This window comes from Eumetopias jubatus, unplaced genomic scaffold (assembly GCF_037043125.1).
Source record: "Eumetopias jubatus isolate StellerSeaLion01/CBP00866 unplaced genomic scaffold, mEumJub1_p1.0 scaffold_5, whole genome shotgun sequence".
Lineage (NCBI taxonomy): Eukaryota > Metazoa > Chordata > Mammalia > Carnivora > Otariidae > Eumetopias > Eumetopias jubatus.
In genome coordinates, this window is record NW_028274811.1 from 21466304 (window position 1) to 21487294 (window position 20991).

The 20991-nt window shown below is 41.4% G+C and overlaps 1 protein-coding gene across 2 annotated transcripts; it reads right to left on the bottom strand.

Moving 5' to 3' along the window:
- Window positions 1-309: 309 nt before the first annotated feature.
- On the bottom strand, window positions 310-19642 carry CUNH5orf63 (chromosome unknown C5orf63 homolog). Of its 2 annotated transcripts, none has more exons than XM_028103624.2 (4): window positions 19612-19642; window positions 5532-5652; window positions 2091-2147; window positions 310-943 (listed from the first exon to the last, which is right to left on the bottom strand). In XM_028103624.2, exons 2-4 carry the CDS (start codon window positions 5643-5645, stop codon window positions 752-754), a joined length of 363 nt encoding a protein of 120 aa, XP_027959425.1. In that variant the 5' UTR covers window positions 5646-5652; window positions 19612-19642; the 3' UTR covers window positions 310-751. The 2 variants fall into 2 exon arrangements, with proteins under 2 accessions (XP_027959425.1, XP_087879726.1); XM_088023600.1 differs by lacking the exon at window positions 19612-19642 and adding an exon at window positions 10398-10456.
- Between the last annotated feature and the right edge of the window lie 1349 nt (window positions 19643-20991).

Below are 20991 nucleotides of genomic sequence, written 5' to 3' on the forward strand. Positions count from 1 at the left end.
ATGTTCAGAAGTGAATTTTCTCCAAGATGTTAAAACCTGATACTGTTTTATAATTTGAATTAACTCAATTGATGACAAGTGAATAACTATCAAAGGCAGCCCTCAAATATTATGAATCAATTCATTAACTACGTGTGAAGCATTCTGAGATTCTTATACGCATTTTGGAGGTTTAAATCTTTTGTTTTTCTCAAATGAAGCCTTTTTGCCTAGGATAATTATTCTCTTCTCCCCCCCCACAATGGAATTGAATTCTAATTTTAAACAGGTATTATTAAATCCCACTGAAATAGGCTTCATGCAGATGTATTTGTTAAAACACCCCTTTATTGACTGTGCACAGTTATTAACAATTCACAATTCACTTTATCTACTGAGTGGAAGAGCATTTATTCTTTCATTAAAAAGTTAAGCCCTTAGGGCAGCAGCAGGGATGCAGAACCTTCTTCCTATAAACTGCACTGTCCAGTGAATGTGAAAGGGCTTCCATATTAATACAAAAGGGAAAATAAATAAAACAAATGGATTTCTCCCATCCTCCATTATCCCCTTGCTGCCAATATGCTCCTCTCATTTTATAAAATGCCAGCAGGTAAACAGTTCCCACACTGTTCCCATACTTCCATCAGTCAGAAGAGTAATGTCACCATATATTGGGCACCACCCAGTTCAGAACGTCTGTTAAGGCCAGGAAAGGCCACCACGGTCATGTCCTTAGGAAGACGCCGTCTGGACAAGAGTGGGTGGAGGATCATGAAGGCGTCCTCCAGCCTCCAGCACCTTGCTGCTCAAGTTTCTGGAGCTGCTTTTCAAGTTTTGAGATGTCCACTCGATGCATCATCAGAAACTGGCCATTCAAATGGAAGACGGGGATGTCAAATTTATACCTTTCATACCAAGCAGAGTTTTCTGGAAGTGTGATGTCCACCTCCTGTAAAATAAACTGAAACAGAGACACACTGAAGCTCTGTACTTTAGAGAGCACAGAATGATACAACACCCACAATGCCAACCGATGCCCAGACTAGCTCTCATGCTGAGGGGTTTTGCTGTTGTCTGCCTGTCTGAGGTCCCCAGTGATCTCATGTCCCCGATTTCCACAACTTGGTTGATTTCATTATATTCCTTAACTCTTGGTTTTGCTGTTTTGCTGTCACACCTATGACATTCAGTGTTGGGTCATTACTCCATTCCTGGTGAAATAAAATATGTCCCAACCGGGAAGCTGAGGATCAGAACAGATGTGCTTTGCATGAGAGGATGGGAAAGGCATCATGGTTCGCTACTGGAAAACACTTCCATGGAAATGACAGAGTAAGATAAAATGAATGGGGACACAAGTTTAAAGAAAGCATGAACATTGCACCTGCTAGTTAGCTTTGATTCATATTAAGAGTCAGAGTAAGAAAACCAGTACTGCTCAGAGAAAAACACTTAGGGGTAATGAGTTTTGTGGAAATTAGCACTGAAATCTCTCTCTGAATAGAAAGAAAACTTAAATGAAAAATCATTTAATCTCTTCCCAAAGAAAGGATTCAGGCAGGTAATCTATACCACATATGCTATCCATTCCGTATACATAAAGCCACACTGCATTATGCAGGTTTCCCCTGCTTTTCAAAAGTTTGCATCAGGCCATGTGGCTGTTATGAAAGATCTACATTAGTACCTGTTTTGCTAACTGGAAAAAAATCTGAGGACTTTTGCTTTTATGAAAAAAGGTGAAAAGTGAAAATAGCATTCGGTGTTTGTTTTGCCATTCTAGAGGCAGTGCCTACCCTGAACAGCAAGAGTGGCACTGCCAAGCCCCTTCCCTGGGAGCCTACCTGCAGCATCTCAACACCAAGGCCTTAGAGCTTTGAACTGTGTGAGCATCTGTGCTTTATCTCGGTCTATTCTGTGCCTCTGTCAGCAAGAGGTGTCCTAAAGTATCACAAAAGCCTGAGAGAGGTTATTTTTTTGGGTCTGGGAATGATAAAAAAAATTCTCCGTAAACAAATGTTACTTGCTTCTTTGCTTCACTCCACTTGGGCATATGAAGGTTGGATAGGAACGCTCTACTTTCAGGGAGAGTAGGGAGCCTGTATTACCCTGTTTTTGTAAGGCTCCAGTGTTTCCTTGGCTTCATCACAAAGGGGGCATGGATCCTACGGGAAGGAAAAAATAAAGCCATGAAATTCAAGGAATGGCATGCAGCCTGACAAAAACCACAAGAAGCAGATTATACTTATTTTAAAGGACTTTTTTTTTTTACCAGTTTAATTATACTGTTTTATTTCCAAAGCAAAACATTGCCATAGAATCTTATAAATAGCTAGTGTTCCATGGTAAATGGACTGTCAGCATTTTTTAGTTGTTTTCATTTTTCACCATAAATCTATTTATACATATATGTATACACACATATAATAAATGTAGATGCTTACCGGTTACGTATGTGTGTATACATTATATACACGTATATACCTATCACATATACATGCACATACATCTAAATGTATTACATACATGTACCCACAGATACATACACATACACTACATTTAGATGCTTATATTTTTTGTCACTGGCTTTATCTAATTGATATCAGGGAAGATAATTTTTCATTGATTTATAGTCTTAGGGCTTTGTCTTTCCTGTGTCAGGAACACTTTTTTGGCCTGGCTGACATCACCAGAACAGCTTAAAGTCTGTTTTGAAATGGAGGCACTGGGCTTTGCCTGCCTGTTTTTCCTCATCAGTCCACAGGAATAAACTCATTGAGATGAAGTTAGATAGTGATTGCCCCACCATCAAAAAGGGAGAAATCCCTATTTACTTCGGGTGATGACTGTACCAACTCTTTAATAGTCTGCTCATTTTCTCATTGCAAGTGTCAGCAGTAGGCTTCCCGGGTTAATTCTCCACCCGAGGAACAAGCAAGTTTTAGTGCCGGTTGTTTATCTTCTTTAACCGTCTAGCGGAGAAGTCTTTTGAGAATGCTGTGGATCTTTGGCAGATTTTAAAGTCTTCTCAGCCCTAGACTCTAGGAACAGCTACTAGCTATAGGTTCTCTTGCATTAGCTCAAGATAGACTCACCATTACTGATGCTTATAGAAAACCTGCTTTTTTAACATGACAGGAAGAGGTGTGCTGTTATGTAAAAGAAAGGCCCCTCCTCCAGTTTAACTCCTAGCTTGTTTTGAAATAAGGACCCAGATCATCAAAAGGCAGTTTTTTTTCATTAGGGTCTTTCTGGCCCTAACTTCCTGGTTCAGAGAATTAGGCTCCTCATATATTGTGAGCATCATCAAGAAACAGATTATGAATAGTCTGTGATGTTTTAAGATAATCATGTTGAAATTTTCTAAGAAAGTTTCAAAAAGTCAACAGAAGATTTTAAAAGCAAAAGCTGTTCAAACAAGAACAAGCTAAAAGTACCAAATGTACCAACATTTTGCTTTCATGGTAAAAAAACTTCAGTCAAACCTAGATCACGTTTTCTGTTTTGTTTTTGTAATCATGGACGTTGGTGCAAATTATCCTGTTTATATGTATTTTTATTAGGAAATGTTCATCAACTTTTAAAGAGGCCTATGAACTGAAAAAGGGTAAGACCCTGTGGTCTGGGCCATTCAAACCTCCTTCTCTAGGATTTTCCATGGTACCAGCAGACCACGTACTTACTCTATCCCTAGAATGGAATGGACATTTGTTGGGTTGGCCAGCCCACTCCCCTTTCTGGTAGCAGGAATGCTGTGGATTTTGCCTCAGAGGAACTGCTCTCAGCATGTGGCTGACTGCAGCCCTGAACAAAATGGGTAGAATACTTGACTTAGGCTGAGGCAGTCAGGTGCACTGTATCCCTCTTGGCCACAAATGGCTCAGGGATTGGCCAATCTTATTATATGCCTAATGACACAAATCAAGGATTCAGTACAAATTTTAAGCTAGGAAGATTAGTGTGGCTTTTTTTTTTTTTTTTTTTTTTTGCAGAGGTCTTTGGCTAACTGGCTGTCGTTCAAACTGAAAAATAATGGAATAGTTAGGCCGAGTGAGTACCACTAACCTTAAGGGATTACTTTATTTTTGTGGCTAATTCTCATATGCATTTCTCATATGTAGACACAGATGATGAATTCTTTTTATTCCATAATTTCCAACAATGCAATATACATTTATGGATATGAAAAGCAGTTTAACTATTCTCAAGAGGAAATTCAATTTTAAAAAAACTATTTTAAACTTGGTTATTAGACACCCACCAGATATTTTCAGATTGCTAAAATGCCTGGAATCTGAAAAACATATTAAACAAGACAACTTTTTTTGCTTGAATTGGGAGTATTATTCACTAAGGTTAAGTCTATTACCCTGTGCTTTATTTCTTTTTTTGATTATATATCACACAAAGTAATGTTAAGTAGCAAAAGGAAATTGGTAATATTTATATTATAAATTTCAGGGGGGAAAAGCTCTTAAAAATTTTTAACAGCTATGGCTTAAAACTCCTGTTAGAGATAAGAAAACAAGGACAGTTGTACTTGTCAATCCTTGTTATTTGTATTCATATATGCAAATATATGAATACAATTTGCAAATTTGCTTTCATATTTGCAAATTTGCCAGTCACTAAAAACTATTTGTAACCCCAAAATCAATATCTGTGGCAATTTTGTGGTCATCCATGGACATTTGAGGACATGCACAGAGCAATGAAAAATCTGAGTCACCCAAAGTGCACATTCCCAGCGGAGGTCGAATAAGACAATGATCCGCCTTATTGTTTCAGGTCTCACACTGTCAACAAGTGTCCTTTTCATGATCTACTGGGTGCCATGCTTTTTGCATTTCTGTGACTTTTGTTGACTTTGCTATTTAGAATGGTCCCCAGGCAGAGTGCTGAAAGTGTTGTGTAGTGTTTCCAAGCATTAGGAGGCTGTGATATGCCTCATGGAGAAAATACTGTGTTAGATAAACTTTGTTCAGGCATGAGATATGGCACTGTTGGCCATGAATTCGATGTTAATGAATCAACAATATGTATTAAATAAAGTGTCTTTAAACAGAAACATACGCCAGACAAGGCTACATATTGATCAGCTGACAAAAATGTTGTGACCAGCAGCTCACTGGAATCTAACCCTATCCCTCCCCTGGGAGCACTGTTTTAATATTCACTAATTCAGTGTTTGTGGTGCTTTATGGAACAGACCCATCACAAGAATTAACTATATTTCTAAGTGATGTATTTATAAACATCATCTCTTTTCTGATAGTTCTTCCTTCCAATGCAGGGATCGGGAGACTATTAAATATATTAGTTTACCCCCTGAAACGTGTGAGCCAAGGAGGCACGTGGCTAGAAATCGGAGTTGGTACCATTGTAACTGCATCTGAAAAGTGGAGGGACAGGTCTGAGGACAGTTTATTCCATTGCTTTCCTTTCAACGTTCCCCCCCTCCCCGCCCTTCTTAAACGTACAACTTTCTTCATCCAACAATTTAACACCTTTTGTTTTTGAAGTAGTAATTTTACTTTTTCACTCTGTACCTTTGTAAATAAGGTCAGCACAGGCAGAATGGTCTTAGAGGCAGAGAGATTTCTCATGAGGAGTTGAAGGGAGTATTTGGCAAGTTGCATGCTATTTCCTTGAAACCAGGGCATCTCAATTCTGCCAAAAGAAAAACAGACCAGTAAACTTACGTGCCCTAGATTTTGCTGTTTATAATATGAACAGTAAGCTGCAAGCCTGTGATGGAATTTGAAGACTTGAGAACTGCTTCTTGGACTCCAGGAGTGTCAGAGAGGCCCAGATGTTTGGCAATTCTCCATAATGCCTCAACATTCACTGTATTCCAAACAAAACAGAATTTAGAATGGGAAAATATCCATATTTATGGATGAGCTGTGTGCCTAATCACTTGGTTTCTGCAAGCAAACTGCATGGGTTTGATAATTTGAATACAAAGTTAAGTTTCACCTGCAGATTGTGCCAGCATCCTGATGATTCCCTAAAATGGGGGGGGGGGTTTCCTGAGATGGTTCTTATTTGCAGAGATAGCTTATCTTATTAGCAAGCATTCAACAACACACAGCCACCTTCATGGTAAAGGAATAGTAAGTAAGGAGCACAAGTCTCCAGCTGAAGGTTAAAGCTGTCACTTAAGAGATCCATGCCCCACCCTGCTGCAAAAGATGGGGAAACACAGAGCTGTGCTAAGAGGAACTATAGGGGAGAATTAGGTCGAATTGACTTGTCAAAAGCAAAAATCTACTCAACTCCTTCAGTATTTTAAAAGGAGATTGCCATCATTTTAAAAAACATACACAAATGTACTACTGTTACTACTGGAGATACTCCAATACGAACAGCTTGGTAATAGCAGCATGTCAAACACTAGGCTTTGAAGCTCCCCCATCTTGCTTCTTTGCTCGATATAAGACAGCCTACTTATTCCTGCTTATTCTACTGAGCCTCCAGCTTTGTCCTTAAAACTACAGATATGATAATTTCATTTTTAAAACACATATGCACCGTTGACTTTATCATTTATCAGTATTCTCAAAATGAATTCATTCTTGGGATCTTCATTTCTTAACTTTGCTGTACTTTCTCTCTCCAACTTCATCTCACTTTCCCCTCCTTTATCTTGGCAAGCTGCAGCCATAAAGATTCCCTTTCTGTTCCTTGAATACCTAAAGATCATTTCTTTATCAGGATCTCTGTACTTGCTGTCCTTCCACATGAAAAGCTCTTAAGTAGCTTCTCCTCATTTGGCCTGGGTCATGCCTTAGTGACTACCTTACCAAGGTTGGCCAGCCCACCACACTCCATCCTTATGCCTTGCTACAGTTTTCTTTTATCTTTTACTGCTAAAATGATTTCTTTACCTCTATCCCCCTCTACTACAATGTGACTTCTATAGGGGCAGGTACTTGTTTGCCCCAGTGTCCCTGAGCATCTATAATTAAGTTGGCACATAGCAGGTATCCAGATATTTGTTTGAATATTTAAAGTATTGGAGTGAACCTTTCTCCACCTTTTTAGTCTCACCTCTAACCCTGATCAGACACTCATTGTGCACAGTGGTCACTAATTGAGCAGAGCTCATGTCATAACTAAAGGTTAGTATTCTTCAGGGTGCCCACAAGACTGTGGGCCAGGGCCCTACAGCTGGTCCCAACCCCTTCACTACCAGCTCTGATCTCTGCCTCTTCTGCTCCACAGAGCATGACTATATTAATTATGTGCTAATCTCTAGTTCTGACTAGGCTTCTTAGGGTAAGATTAGCCTTAAACTCATTTCAAACAGAATGATATGATTTTAGAGAAAAATACCAACCCCTGTCAAACTAGTGTAAAGACCACAGGACAAAAAGATTGGATTCTGATCTGTGAAGACAATAATCTTTCCTTTACTCTTAAACTCGTAGCCTTCCACTTCTCCCTGGATCTCCCTGCTAACTAAATGATCTCGATAACGCATAAAAAGGGAATGTGATGAGCACTTTGCAAGGATCTGCTACCCACCATTATTCCAAGATGGAAAGTGGATCTAAACAATTTCACAGGATGCTGTGCTAGTCTCAACTAAGTGTTAAGCCCTGGTATACACATTTGCCATAAATTCAGCCGAATCAGCAACTCCAATAGGTGAATGTGGTCGGAGACAACAGCTTCTAAGCATGGTTTTGTCTACCCAGGATATAAATGAGGGGGGAAGGTAGAATATTAGCAATTTTCACACTAGGTAAAAATTTCTGCATCCTTGGTTTTGTGAGAGCCCTATAACCACAGTGGCACATCTTACTAGAGAATAGAATTAAAAGAGCTGTACTATATGGGAGAAAGAAAACAAAAAAATTAGTTTCGTTAAAGACAGAAAGATAGTTCTTGGAAATGAGAAGGATTGGCCCATTTATGGCAGTGACCTAAGACAACCACAAGGATAGTGAACCGCAGCTATGTGCTTTTGGTGGAGGGATTTAAGGTTTATTGATGTCTGGCTGGTAAGGAAAGGAGAACTTACTGCTTTTACCTAGCTGAGTTGAGACTGGGGTGTTAAGGCTTAAAAAAAAAAAAATTCACATTCACAAAGGAAATCTGCTTCAGTATTTCCAACATGACAAAACACAGCATGTGGTCTTGGTTGCACCCAAGACAAATAAAACCTGTCATAGTAAACAGTTGCTATTCATTCCAGATTTGCTGGAATATTTGTTCACCCAGCCCAGAGAGCTGAGTCTTCAGTGATGCTGCAACCATTCTGTTTAAAATTAGTTCTCTTTCCACTATTAGTCTTCACTTCTACCTTTTCCCATGTATTTAATCATTTAAACATGGCACATTTGTTTATGGAGAAATGCATTAGCATTATGCAGTTTTACTACCTGCATATTTTCCAAATGTCCTAAGGCACATGCATTTTACCACATTGTCAAATTAACTTCTTTCTTAGAAGCACTGTATTAGAATATTATATTAGAGTATGATATTAAAAAAGCTCCCTATACCTCTCCTAGGCAGAAATAAGATCTGAAGGCTAAAATCCTGAACCCTGGAGTCCACTTAGTTCTACAAGTAAATGAAAATAATACACTCCAATTGCAACTGTATCATACTCTTCTTGGAATATTTTATTAACTCTGTAAACTTTAACACTATTGCTGTCAATGTCATATTCAGTGAATCATGCCTTCTTGAAGTAAAATCTTAATACAGGCTACTCTGTCAATGTGACATTTTCATTAGTTCTATTATTTTTTGAGCAGTATCTCAGCATTATAAAAAAAATACTCTGAAAGGTGGTTTCTGCCTGTTAGCTCATGACTTGGGAGAGGACACCACCTTTTTGATTATGTCATTGAATTTAGTCATGAAACTTGTGTCCTTACTACGCACAGACACAATTTTATCCTTTGTATTTTGTTACATGCCTCTGTGATATGAGCAAAAAGAGCTGTGTTCATAATATCAAAGAAGCACAATTGGGTCACCTTTGTCACAGAAAAAAAAAAAAGAAAAAGTAAAAGGCATAAGACTGGATTTAGAATGTGCCTAAAACAAATTCCACAGCCTAACAATAAAGATGGTGACTCCTGCTGTTTCAAGTCCACTGCTGCTCAGAGGCGTGGATCAGCCTGACAGAGAAAGGGAATGCTGGCTTTTCAACAAACTGAGGCTGACTCCAGTGGTCTTTATGGCAGAATCAAATACAACATGGGGGAGGACTGATTGGATCCATTCAGCCCTCCTTGAAGCAAGATAAGGAAGATAACTTAACTTTATAGCATTTTCCCTCTGAGGCACTCAAGGGCATACCATTAAAACAACTGATTACAGTACAGAAAGAAGCCAGGGTCGTTTGAGCCTTTATTAAGGATTATTCATTTCTTGCATGAGGAGCTGCCCAGACTAGGGCTGCATATCACTTATGTAGGGCCCCTGGACTCTTCAAACACTGCGTGTGTCTGATTAGAAGGGAAACAACATTCTCGCTTGAGCAGAGAAACTGACCTTCACTGACCAGAATTTTTATTCATACACAGCATCCTTTGGCATGCAGAATCTCCAAGCTCACATGATCCCTCATCAGCAAGCTGCAGTGTTAGTTCATGTGCAAAATGAAAAAGTCTGTATAAGCCCAGGTACTGCCTTGGTTATTAACAGGTAATGTTGGAGCTTCTTCACAAGAGTATAATGTAAATTTAATGCTGAGCTGACATTAACCAAACACTATTACAGTAGCTCTTGTTGAACGTGTGTTCCATGAAGAGGCTCAGGGCTTCTGTTTAGTCATTTGTGCCATGTGAGATGTTAAGCCCTCATTTCACATTCATTACCATCTAAGTTAATGTCCCTTTTTTTACCCAAGTGACTAGAAACACTCATGTGTGCGCACGCATGCGCACACACACACACACACACCATACACCTCTACTGGGAACAAAAGCCCATCATTTTAGATGACTGAAAGTTTATGTAATGAGATGAGGTTGCTCTTAGCAGACTTGTCTGGGTCACTGGGCTCGACTTAATGCAGGGAAACAGGGACACATGCTGCCTCCCCAGGGCCCCTCTGTGTCCCCTGTGTCCAAACCTCCACCTCTCCCCAACAAGTGGGAGCCTAGCCTGGGATTTGGGTGACAAGGAGAAGCAGCATAAAGGGACATCACCAAAGCTGAAAATGAAGCAGATACTGTAAGGTGTCAACTCCAAAGAGCTAAGCAGGGCAAGAATGAGGCTACAGAATAGAAATGGGGAGTGGGACCCTCACTCACTGGCATGCGTGGGATCATGGGTGCTTTTCCAGCTCCACAGCCTCAGCAACCAGAGGACCAGGCCAGGGGAACTGCCTGAGAGGTGGAAGCAGCTGAGATGAGATGTTGCAATAAAGATCCGAGCTAACCACCCACCTGTGGGCCCAGTTGTACATGGTGTCACGCTCAGCTTCATTCTTTTCTTCTTTATTTAAACTGAGGTATAATTAACATAACATTTTAATTAGTTTCAGGTGTACAAACATAATGATTCGATATTTATATATATTGTGAGGCAATCACCACAGCTTCATTCTGACCATGGAGTTGGACTGCTGACTTGATCCCACATAACACATGAAACCATGAGTAGCCCTACATCATGCCCCAGACCTGGGGAGCAAGAAGCAGCCTCTCATACCACACATCCATCTCACTCCCTGTAGCTTCTATTTCCAGATTTCAATGCCAACCGGTTCACCATACAGGGGGCCAGAGAAGGCAGTAGAAAATCAGTCCCAGAAAGGAATGACTGGTCACATGAGTGCCTAGGAACAAAACCCCATTTTCTTTCCCTTCAAATTATTACCATGACAGTGGGATTTCCCAGTATCTGGATGTCTCTATTCCACTGTCTATACTCAATGGTGCTATGTTAGTTTGCATTCAACACTGTTCTGTTAAGTTCTTTAATTGTTTGAAGGGTGGGCCTTGCCAATACACTAAGATTATAATTTCACTGAAGTTACTCAAATCTACCACTTAATACGTGTGTTCTGTCTCTGTATCCCACTTCCTTCAAAATCTCAGTAAAATTAAGCCATTTTTTTTTTCCTTCAGCCTCTTTGGTGTTTAGCCCATTTTTTTCCCTCCAAATAAAACTCTCACATGGAGAAGTCACCTCCACATACTAGATGCAAGCAACAGGAATAATAGAGGGATATACTTCAGTGGATTCAGGAGAAGGGAGTTAAATTCTTCACTGAAACAATATAAATACTGGAGGGATTGCAACCAGGACATCCAATGGGCACCTTTAAATGCTGTAAGAGAAAGGAAGAGAAGAATACTGTGGGCTGAGATCGGAGGTAGTCTCACAGGAGTAGGAGCCCAAATCATCTAGGATTTGGGTATGTCTGTCCAAAAAAGGGGAAACATTCCAAAGCTGGCGTGAGACACAAAGGTGTTGAAGTCGGAGTGCCGTGGTCTGTCTGACGGTAGGCACTGAAGGGTTCTGAACAAGAGAGTGTTGTGATAAGAGCGATGTTTTGGAAGACTGATGTAGCAGCAGCATGCAGGATGGACCTCAGAGGAAAGGAGAATGGAACACGGGAAAGAGAGGTCGTTTAGAACAGCCTGGGTGTGGGAGGAGAGCCATCCATTTATTCCACCATTACCTGATGTTTTCCATGTGTTAGGGGCTCTTATAGGTGCGGGGTACAGTGGTGACCAGGAAAGCAAGGTACCTGCCCTCCTGGGGTCCGTATTCCAGTGACATTAAGTCAAACAATATCAGAGAGTGACAAGTAGAGGAGAGGGAGTAAGACAAGGTGGTGTGATGGTAACTGAGGCAGGTCATTGAAACAAGTACTCTGAGCAGGTGTCAGGTTTGCTGAGACCACAGGCTGAGAAGGTACAAAAATCTGAGGTAGGAACATTTTGGAGAGAGGAATAGCAAGTGCAAAGGCTTTAAGGTGAGGATAACCTGAACTTGCTGGAAGAAACAAATAGGATCATGTGGCTGGAGCACAGTAGACAAGGGCAACAGTGGCAGGCGACAGGGCTCAGCAGTCGTCTGTGGGGGTCACATCACCTAAGTCTTCACAGGCCATGTTGAGGTTTTAGTGACAATTAGATTTAGAAGAAGGAAGTGATACGATCTCATATATATTCTAAAAGATTACTTTAGCTGCTGTGTAAAGAATGGATTGCGGGTGTGGGGGGCAGGGACCCCGTTCGGGGGCCACTGCAGTAGTCAAGGTAAGAAAGGGTGGTGCTGTGGACAAGGACAGAAGCAGGGCCAACAGAACCTGGCCATGAACTGGACACGAGGGATTGGAGGTGCAGTGAGGACAATTCCAGTTTTGGCCTTGAGCCTCTGGTGGGTGGCAGTGCCATTTACTAAAATGAGGACAACTGAAGCAGGAAGAGATTGAAGAGGGACCGGTTAGGAACAAGCTGGAGCTCACGGACAGAGTGGCATATACAGGTCTGGTATTGAGGAGAGGAGCTAGGGCTGAAGATAAAAATTTGAGACTCCATCAGCTTAGGGACTGTATTTACAGCTACGAAACCAGATGAGATAATGTAAATAATACAGAAAAAGAAGAGGGCCCAGGACAGGTCTCTGAGGCAATCCAACATTTAGAACTTGTGTCGAGAGGAACCAGCAAAGGGGGCAGAAGGAAAGGATGGTGAGGTACAATGGAAATGAGGAAGGTGTGTCATCACAGAAGCCAAGGGGAGAAAATGCTTCCAGAATGGGAATGGGGGTGGTCGAAGAATCTACCACAAACCAGATGGATGGGTCTGAGGTTGCTTGAAAACAATGAAATCTTCTAACTGAGGCCTACCCCTAAAGTGAACTACCTGTCTGGTTCTTGCCTAAAATAATATCTTAACTAAAAGTGGTTATTTCTAGTGAGGATGGAGGCAGTGGGTTGAGAAGAGTGAGGGCAAAAGTTGATTGGGTATCTTCAAAAGAGATAATAAATGTAAAAATCTCTGTATCAGTTACAAAGCAGAATAGAGAAATCAGCCTTAACTTTATTACTGAAATAATGCTAAAAGTAAGGTATTGTTATTAATAATTATGATGATAAGGAGTGCCAGAGTGGCTCAGTCATTTGAATGTCCAACTCTTGATTTCGGCTCAGGTCATGATCTCAGGGTCATGGGATCGAGGCCTGCATCAGGCTCTCTGCTCAGCGGGGAGTCTGCTTGAGATTCTCTCTCTCAAATAAATAAACCTTTAAAAAAATAATTATAATGATGATTCTGTTGACTGAAGTGTGCTTTTACTGGCCTCAGAAGTAAGATTTAGATCTCTACTATAGCAGTCTCAGAAATCGGGAATTGCAAAACTGAAAAATATTTCAAACAGAAGTAGCTGAAAATTTCAGACTATGGGTATTACTTAAATAGGAATTTCTAAGACAGGATATCGCTGATTAAAGCAGCAGCATATTTATCTTCTACTCAGGATGTCACTAAGTCCAGCTGAGACTGGATATCTAGACCTGCTAATACCTTGGCACCCAGTATTGGCTTAGCTTCCTCGGGCTTCAGAAAATTACAGAACAGGACACTGAAATCTAGTTTTTCGAGTCGAGGTTTCCCTTTGATAGGTTTTGGACAAAGGCCACTTTCCTTCCAGTTGCCCTTCCAATGCCTGCCTTTGTATTTTCAAAATTAAAAAATTCATCTATTTTACCAGTTGAGGACATCAACCCATGTATACATGGGTTGTATGTATATGTATATGTACATGGGTTGTAGCTGCCTAGGTAATGGTAAAGTTGGATTTTACTGATTGTCTTTCAAGACAACTGGTTCTAAAATAATTCTGAATAACTTGTGTAGAGAGGTCAAAATAAATGTAATGTAAATGTAAATAAACACAGCTCCCACTAAATCAGCCAGGGGAATTAAGCACCAATGGGGTAATTCCTCATTTAGAGTTTCAGAGTCACTCTTCAAAGAGTTTCAGTTGGGAATTCAGCATGTTTGAATTCCTGGGTGCATTTTTGGGTGAGGATTTTATAAATATAAACCCCAAAGACAGGCAACTGCCACTGGTTAGTTCTAAAATGCTGGGCAGTTCCTCATCTGCTTAAGCTTCAGCTTCATCAGCTGGACAGCAGAAATGCTAGCCCTTGTCCTGTTCTCTCATTTTGCAGAGACAGGGAGAAACTGTGCCCCCAGGCTTTGATGTCAAATGTCCTGCTCATCGGAGAAGGGGCATCACACACTGCAGAAATGTCATGGCAATAAGCCGGGGCTTCGAAAGGCCCCAAAGAATCTGAAGTAGTTTGTAACTGTAAGAACCTAAAATGCTAACCCATTTAAAGAGGACCAAAATTCACACAGAGATCCAGGCAGAGGTGTAAAGGTGCTTGCTCACTGCACACTTGCTTCTCCAGCTCCTCAATCATAACCGTAAGCCCTGGCATCCAAAAAGACCCAGTAGAGGAGGTGACATCAGCGTTGCCAGGCACTCATCTTGCAACTGTTTGAGCATCTGAGATGGAAAAGTGCCTCCAAAGGGGAAGAATGATGTCTTTTTCTCTTACTGTTTGACACATTTAAAAAAAATAATTTTTAATGACAGACCCTCATCATCCCAGCAATCTTCTCCACATCCAGAAGCACCCCTGTGTTTGCCTCCCAAGCTGACAAATGTCAAGTGGAAGGGGAGAGGAATCTTTAGTGTAAACAAGAGTTTGTTTTAGAATCTTTGGACCTGAGCAGTCACACTTTCCAGATCATTGCTTTAGAGGAGTCTGCTCAGTAATGGGGTTGGAACACATGAAAATGTCAGGGGAGGATTTCCAGAAAAACATTCAGCTGAGAGAAGGAAAATGAAGATGCTAATCAGAAACAGTGGTGTACTCCTACTATATACTCCCTCTAGCACACCAGGCGTCCAAAGGGGATTCTGGACTACTTCCTGTTAACACAGTAGGGCTAGCACACACTGCACCCCTCCTCTCATCCCAAAGACACTGACTCAGCATCTGGCCTGGAGCCAGAGAGGCATATTCTGAATTCAGAGTGTGCAACAATGTTCAGTACAATTACGACATAATGGCTGCAAAGCTGTTCCTGAGAGCCAAGAAAACCTGAATAATGTGGTTGGGTTATATCATACATGAGGGCTTAATAGAGTTTAAAAACCAATTTGAAAATTCCTTCATTCCATAAAGATGGCATTAAGATGAGGGCAAAATCATTCTAGTTCAAGGGATGGGAACAAAGTGCATAAGGACTTATGCTGACTCCTTTCCACATTATCCTTCTTAACCAAAATGACCCATCCCCTTGGAAGATATCTCTGATACTTAATGCTGACCCAGAAAGAAGGCAATTTCATTAAAACATCTTAGTTTTATTGTACCCAGCTAGTAATGCCAGTTTCCTTGCTATTTACAAAGCACACAATCCCATTTCCAAAAACAACCATTTGCAATTCAAAATCCGTCCACCCATTCATCACTAATACCCCATCATTTCCAATTCATCTTGCCAAAGAGACGAATTTATCTTCATGACCACACAACACCTGAAAGATGTTTCATTCATTTTTAGCCATTTTGTAGCAAATGACTCTGGAAACTTTGAGTTACTGAATTTGAGCACTTTCTTGGACTTGTGATACCAACAATACCTAGGCCTGCTCAATCTGAATGTTGGAAACATGTTCTCTTGAGCCGTGCACCCACAACCCTCAGTGATGTCAGATTCTACAATCCTCTGGATCCCATTCTGTTACTTAACACCTTTCATGGGATATCTTAATATTTTGGAACTGGAGGTGACTTCAAAGATCCCCTTGCTTTATGGATAAACTAATGTTTACCTGAAACCTTTCATATTGCATTTTTTGGTTCATCTTTCTGTATTTTCTCCTTGAACAATGGCTTATTTTTATACATAATGAGACCAACACAGAATTTTCAGAACTAGAAAGGATCTCCATGTTCAACCTCCTATCTTCCAAAAAAAAAAAAAAAAATCTCAGAAAGCTTTAAACATAAATCCTCATAGTATACCAAACAACTGATAGCACATTGTGTTTAAGGCTTAATTTAAGGATGGAGAGTGAGGAAAGCCTCTGCTTCAGACAGCAGAATTCTTTTATTTTAAGAATGAGGTTCTGGTTTCTAAATCTAAGAAGAGACAGATTAATTTCATTTTTGAACCTGGAGAAATAGGGCTGAACTTAGATCTCTTTTTTTTTTTTTCTCACTCTTACGTCCTAGGCTGCCTCAGCTGACTGAATTTCTATTAAATAACACTATCCTTTCTCTTGTCTGACTGGAAGAACTACGTGTTTTAAAAAGTAAAGAGTTAAAAAAAAATCAAATAACTCAATCTCACGTCCTTCCTCCTGACTAAACTAGAAGCCATTTCCCCACGATTTCATGATTAATACGAAAAAGTACAGGAACAAAGAGAGGAAGTTCATTTGTTTCCAGTAGTTAACATTCTGGTTTCTGCTGCAGTCCCACCTGGCAACAGAAGGAAGCAGTGTATCCCACAGGCCTGCCCCATTACAACACAAAAAGCTGTCAACTTTGAACTCCTTGGGAATTTTTAGCAAAGTAGAAAAGATGATAGTGGCTTTCTTTCAATATTATTTGGGCAACCTAGCCTTAAAATAGTGACCAGACATAGATTGTCTATTCTTTAAGGAAGGACCAAATGAAGATATTAGTGACCTAAGTAAACTCGTCATTTGGTATACCTTCAAAAGGAGAGTCTTCAAATATTTGCTCAACAAGTCTTCCAGTGAGGAGTTGAGCATGGCAGGCCTGGATGGAGGGGGACAGGGCTCGTGGAGCCTTTCAGCTTGCTTATTCCATTAAACGCAACCAAGGCCCTATAGCTAATCAGGTCATATCTCCTTGGAAGGCAGTTTGGTAACTGCCTATAGATTCTCAAATATGCACTTCTCTACTCCAAGCTGTTGATCAAGGCATTGGTAACTGCAGTATTTATAACTGCATCTAGGAAGCTCTTGAAAGGTTATTGTTTTATATAATCCTTTTCTCTACCTGTTGCACTCCCAATGATGTTACAGATCCAATTGCCCTTCAGGGACACTGTCTTTTCATTTCTATAACATGCACTGTGCCAGGTATTAGAAATATAAGAGTGATTAAGATCCTTTCCCTGCCCTTCAGGACCTCACACCTTGGGCAGAAGAAAAACTTAAAAAAACAATACAATACTGCAGTGGTGAAGACTATAGCAGTAAAATAGCTGTTACCAGATACTAATGGTGAAACGCTCTGAAATCGTGGGAGATGGATATCTTCTTAAAATAGAAGGTATTTTGAATTTTGCCTCTATCTCTAGAAACCTTATCTTTGGTAAGGATTAGAATAAAAAAGACTGATGTTTCCATACCTCCAGGTTCCTGTAACTGTAACTGGAATGTTAGGGCTGTGGGATAATGGTCTATGAGAAACTTAGCCCAAACATTTCATTTTGCATATTCTTTCTCGAATGATTTTGTCCCTCAAATTGCTATGTGATACTACCAGGGGAAGGATGAAGGAAGCCTGCCTAGTCTGTGCTACCTGTATGGATCCCTGGATCCAGATGGTTTCTCCCCTTCAAAATAATTACAAACAAGATAAAACTGCATGCAGGAACTATCCCAGCTGGCTTCTGGCTTCCTCTGATGTACACTCCTTGAATAAAGCAGTGGCAAAATTAGATTTAAAATAAGGAACATAAAAAACCTTAGTACTTGCACCATATTACCTCAAGGTCCTGCTACGTGTGAAACCCCAAACCCTGGCATTAGAGTAACTGAATGCATCAACCGGCTAGAGTATGCACATGTTATGAAATACAAAAACTTAAAAAAAAATAACTTATTTTGAAGGCATATCTCCACATTGCCTCCAGGTACTTAAGAGTACAACAGAGCCAGGTATTTCGAATAAAATAGAAATACAGTCCAACAAATTCCTGAGTTGGAAAATCCTCATTTCTATTACCTCACCTGCCATCAATCCATTTAAATAAAACCACAAAGCGACATTTTCCTCTAGTGAAGGAGACAAAAAAATATTGATTCTTCCTCAGCAGGCAGCCACGACTGACCACAGCAAGTATGAAGAAAGAACATTTGGGGAATCTGCCTGTCTAAAGCACCAGCCCCACAAATCTTAATTTTTCACAACCGGAACTTTCTGGTTCCATGCAATTCTTCAGCAGAAGGGGACCCAGGTTATTAGGCTATGACATTTCACACAGAACCATGACAGTTCTGCCTTACCCTGATGTCACCATGATCACTCAATTATTTCCAGGGGAGACCTTTTTTTCCCAAGTGTTTCAAATCTCAGTGTATACAGCTCCAAATATTGGTAGAGAGTTTCAGATGCATTTTCATAAGCTATTCTTCATATACTTACTAAATGAGGAGACTGTGGCCTGCACACTGAGACATGGTTCTAGTGGCTGCTTCACCAAGGCAATGTGTAGTTACAGAAGCCCTGCTTATGTTGGGAAATGTGCTAGCAAGTGTTGGGGGTATAACAGATCCTAGACACTATTCCTATCCTGGAGGAGCTTATAGCTTGGGTCAAGCTGGGCCATACTGTGTGTGTGTGTGTGTGTGTGTGTGTGTGTGTGTGTGTGTGTGTGTGTGTGTGAGAGCTTATAGCTTGGGTCAAGCTGGGCCATACTGTGTGTGTGTGTGTGTGTGTGTGTGTGTGTGTGTGTGTGTGAGCTTATAGCTTGGGTCAAGCTGGGCCATACTGTGTGTGTGTGTGTGTGTGTCATATATATATAGTGTATATATAAAAATATATATATTTAAAGTGCCCTGCAATATGAAGTACTATATGAAATAACATTAAGAAACAAGAACAAAGATCATCCGGGCAAAAACCTTGTTAAGACAGCATTAGAAACAGGCACTTGCCTATTCCCGTTAGTAATTTCGCCGGGACTTCTTTACCTCTGGACTTATTAAAATATTGTATGAGCTGGTATTTATCAGGGGTGACCGACAAGGCTAAGTATTTGTTGAGAACTGTAGCGTCTCTGATTTATTGCCACACTGTTCACCACCCAGGGGACTGCTTTTGCCAGGAAAGCAGAGAGGAGGTCCAGAAAGCCTTGGGATTCACAACGTTTCCTACAGCACCTTTCCAACCTTTTCACCCCCAATTAAAGGTCAACATGGTTGCTCAAAAATATTTATTTAAGGCTGCCAATTGAGATTATATTGCCACTTCACAGAATTCAATTAAACCCGGGACGGGGCATCTGTGAAAAACTGGAAGAAGCGTGAAACTGAGATGTTCTCTGCTTCCTCTTAAAAAAACTGCCTTTTCCCGCTCGTTATTCTGTTCACTTCCCAGAGCGCCATTGCTCTCGCCGCGCGCGCGCACACGCACACACACACACACACACACACACACACGTGTAGACACACGAATGCCTATAATCTCCCCCCGGAGGTTCATGGATTTATGGCTCCCGGTTTAATTAAATTCCCTCTAACGACAATCGAAATTGGCAGCGTGTGGCACAGCGAAGGGTTCCCGTGCCCCGCCTCCCGCCCGCGCGCCGGCTCCGGGCGGGGACCAGAGCTCCCACCCGCCGCTTCCAGGCCACCCGCACCCACCTGAGCCGCCGCCCGCCGCCTACGTCGCCGCTTCCGCCCGGAGCCCGGCACTTCCGCCCGAGCCGACCCGGCGCCCGCCCCGCACCTCGCACTTCCGCCCCGGCCCGCCGCCCCTCGGGGTGCTTCCCGGGATCTCACCGCCTGGGCTCTTTCTTGGGAAAAGACAGACGCAAAAACCAAGGCCAAATGTTTAAAAAAAAAAAAAAAAAGAAAGAAAGAAAGAAAGAGAAGGGACCCGGCCCGTTTGGGGACCACTTAGTAAGGAGCCAAGTTTGGGAAAATGTGCAGTTCAGGCTCTTCTAACTCATCCCTTTCATTCACTCATTCATTTAACGTAGACTGCCTTGTTCCCCGGGTCCCGGCTGAGCTAGGTTATGGGGAACAAGATGATGAGTGAAACTGGCAGCCGTATACCGTCCCCAAAGTGATGTAAGCAGTCACACATTAGGAAGTTATCTTTTAAGTAGGCCATGTGTTGAGTGACCTAAGTGCATCGAAAGGGAAGGAATGTGAACCCATGAGGTAGCTTCCGGGTTGGGATGGGAAGCGCCAGGGGCGACAGGGACAGAGCTCTCTAGGCCTGCAGAAGAGAGACTGGAGGGAGCCTGGCACCAGCAACGCACAGAAGACTAACGAGTATGGCTGAGGCATAGAGGGAGTGGCGAGAGAGGTGAAAACAGGCTGCATAGGGTAGGCAGGAGCCAGGCTGGTTTTGTGCTAAGGACAGCTGGAGGAATTTTTGTTGTACTCTGTTTTTGTTTGTGTGTGGGAAGGGGGTTGAACTGACTGTCTTTCCATACGGAAAGGATCACTCATCTTTGGGAAGGAGATGAGAAGGGGTTGGGGTAGGTGAGAGCAGAGTGCCAGCTGGAGAGGCAGGAGGCCTCTAAGTAGTCCAGAGCTGAGGTATGGGGCTTGAACGGTGGTACTCTGAATAGAAAATGATACCTACTAAGAAGAGCAATGCTCAAAGCTAACATGGGTTGCTCACATCAGCTTTATACTCATTAGCTTGCTTAATCTTGAGAACGATCCTTTTAATCATTATCGGTACCATTTTGCAGATGAAAAAATAATTAATAACTTTCCCTAATCTCAGAGCTAGAAAATGGCAGAGATGGGACCCCCATCTCATCCTGTCCGATGCCAGTATCTAAGAGCTTACTGCTATATATACTCAATATGTATTTAGTGATTTTATTTTTTAAAGATTTTATTTATTTATTTGAGAGAGCGAGCACAGAAGGAGAGTGGAAGGGAGAAGCAAACTCCCTGCTGAGCAGAGAGCTTGATCCCAGGACCCCAAGAAGTTGACCTGAGCAGAAGGCAGATGCTTAACCAACTGAACCATCCACACGCACCATGTATTTAGTGATTTTT

Excerpts from the sequence above, each read along its gene's own strand:
- CUNH5orf63 (XM_088023600.1), bottom strand. The coding sequence starts at position 10,417 with ATGTACAACTGGGCCCACAG. Across the intron at positions 5,653-10,397 it reads ATGTACAACTGGGCCCACAG|AATTGAGATGCCCTGGTTTC; the intron begins GTGGGTGGTTAG and ends TTCTTTTGGCAG. Across the intron at positions 2,148-5,531 it reads TGCTGACCTTATTTACAAAG|GATCCATGCCCCCTTTGTGA; the intron begins GTACAGAGTGAA and ends TCCTTCCCGTAG.